This window comes from Octopus bimaculoides, chromosome 24 (genome assembly GCF_001194135.2).
Source record: "Octopus bimaculoides isolate UCB-OBI-ISO-001 chromosome 24, ASM119413v2, whole genome shotgun sequence".
Classification (NCBI taxonomy): domain Eukaryota; kingdom Metazoa; phylum Mollusca; class Cephalopoda; order Octopoda; family Octopodidae; genus Octopus; species Octopus bimaculoides.
The window spans coordinates 31516557-31517713 of NC_069004.1; the positions used below are offsets into that span (position 1 = coordinate 31516557).

General features: G+C 43.9%; 1 protein-coding gene across 1 annotated transcript in view; it reads right to left on the reverse strand.

The window, feature by feature from the left end:
- Positions 1-6: 6 nt before the first annotated feature.
- The window catches only part of LOC106878044 (putative protein TPRXL), a 10132-nt gene continuing 8981 nt past the window's right edge, over positions 7-1157 (reverse strand). The window contains exon 3 of the mRNA XM_014927132.1: positions 7-881. Coding sequence (XP_014782618.1) covers positions 232-881 — 650 coding nt within the window. The 3' untranslated portion in view covers positions 7-231. The remainder of the gene's footprint in view (positions 882-1157) is intronic.

Sequence of the window (1157 nt, forward strand, 5' to 3'; positions counted from 1 at the left end):
GGCGGGCCGACACCAGTAAAGATCAAGGAAGGTCAAAGGGTAGATTTAGGGAAGAAGGTAGATAAGGGGGTGGGAGGGATTTGAGCAATGGTGGGAGAGTAGGTGGATACCAAAGTAGGGGAGAGCCCCCCCCCCATACATATTCTGGATAGTAATGTATGATATAGTAGACAAAGGAAAGAAATTTAACAGTGGTTCATCAAACACACACATATCTCTAGAACATGTTTCTTATTTCGTGGTGTCAGCAGCAAGCTTGCAGGATTTCAAGGGATTGTCCGCAGACTTGAAAGACAGGTTTTCCGGAATTTGCACTTTGTTCGCATTGGAAGGCACAGAGTTGTCACAGAACTTCTGCGGCCAGGAATTAACGGGATAATTAAAAGTGTTCCAGAATAATGAAGGTCGGTTGTAATTACCGAACCCTAGATTTTGTGGCGCGCGGGCCAACTGGTAGCCATTACTCGGGTAAATGTAGGAAGGACTGTATTCTGAATTTGCCACTCCATTCGTGGCCACCTGCGCTGGAGTATAATACATAGTGTTATTGGCAGAAGTAGTAGAGGTGGCGGTGGTGGTGGTGGTAGTAGTACTACTACTACTATTACTGCTGCTGCTACTACTACTAATGTTACTATTGCTGCTGTGTACGTCAGACATCTTGCTGGAAGTGGCAGCAGGATAGTTGGAAATGGCGAAGGATGTCTTCGGGGTGTAGTAGCCAAAGTCTGGCTGAGGCGAAGAAGAATAGATATGACTGGGTGGTGGTGGCTGGGTGGAAGACATCTGCAGGTTCAAAGGCAGGTTAACGCTTGGTACCGATTGATTCCCACTGATCTGTTGGACAACGGGGTAGGTGTTTGGTGATGGCATGAAAGAATCTGAAATGGTAAGATGAACAAAAAAAAAAAAAATTATAACGAAATCTACCAGAGGAATAAAGGCATCAACAACTAATTATTTCCCCTGGCAATTAATCTCACCCTTAGAGAGCTTGGTTCCTTTATTTTACATCCATTTTTTCCAATCTTTCATAAACGGGTTAATTTTTTCTTTTTCTTTATATATATATGTGTGTGTGTGTGTGTGTGGAGGAGTGTGGCCTAATGGTTAGGGTGTCAGCATCATGATCGTAAGATTGTGGTTTCGATTCCTGG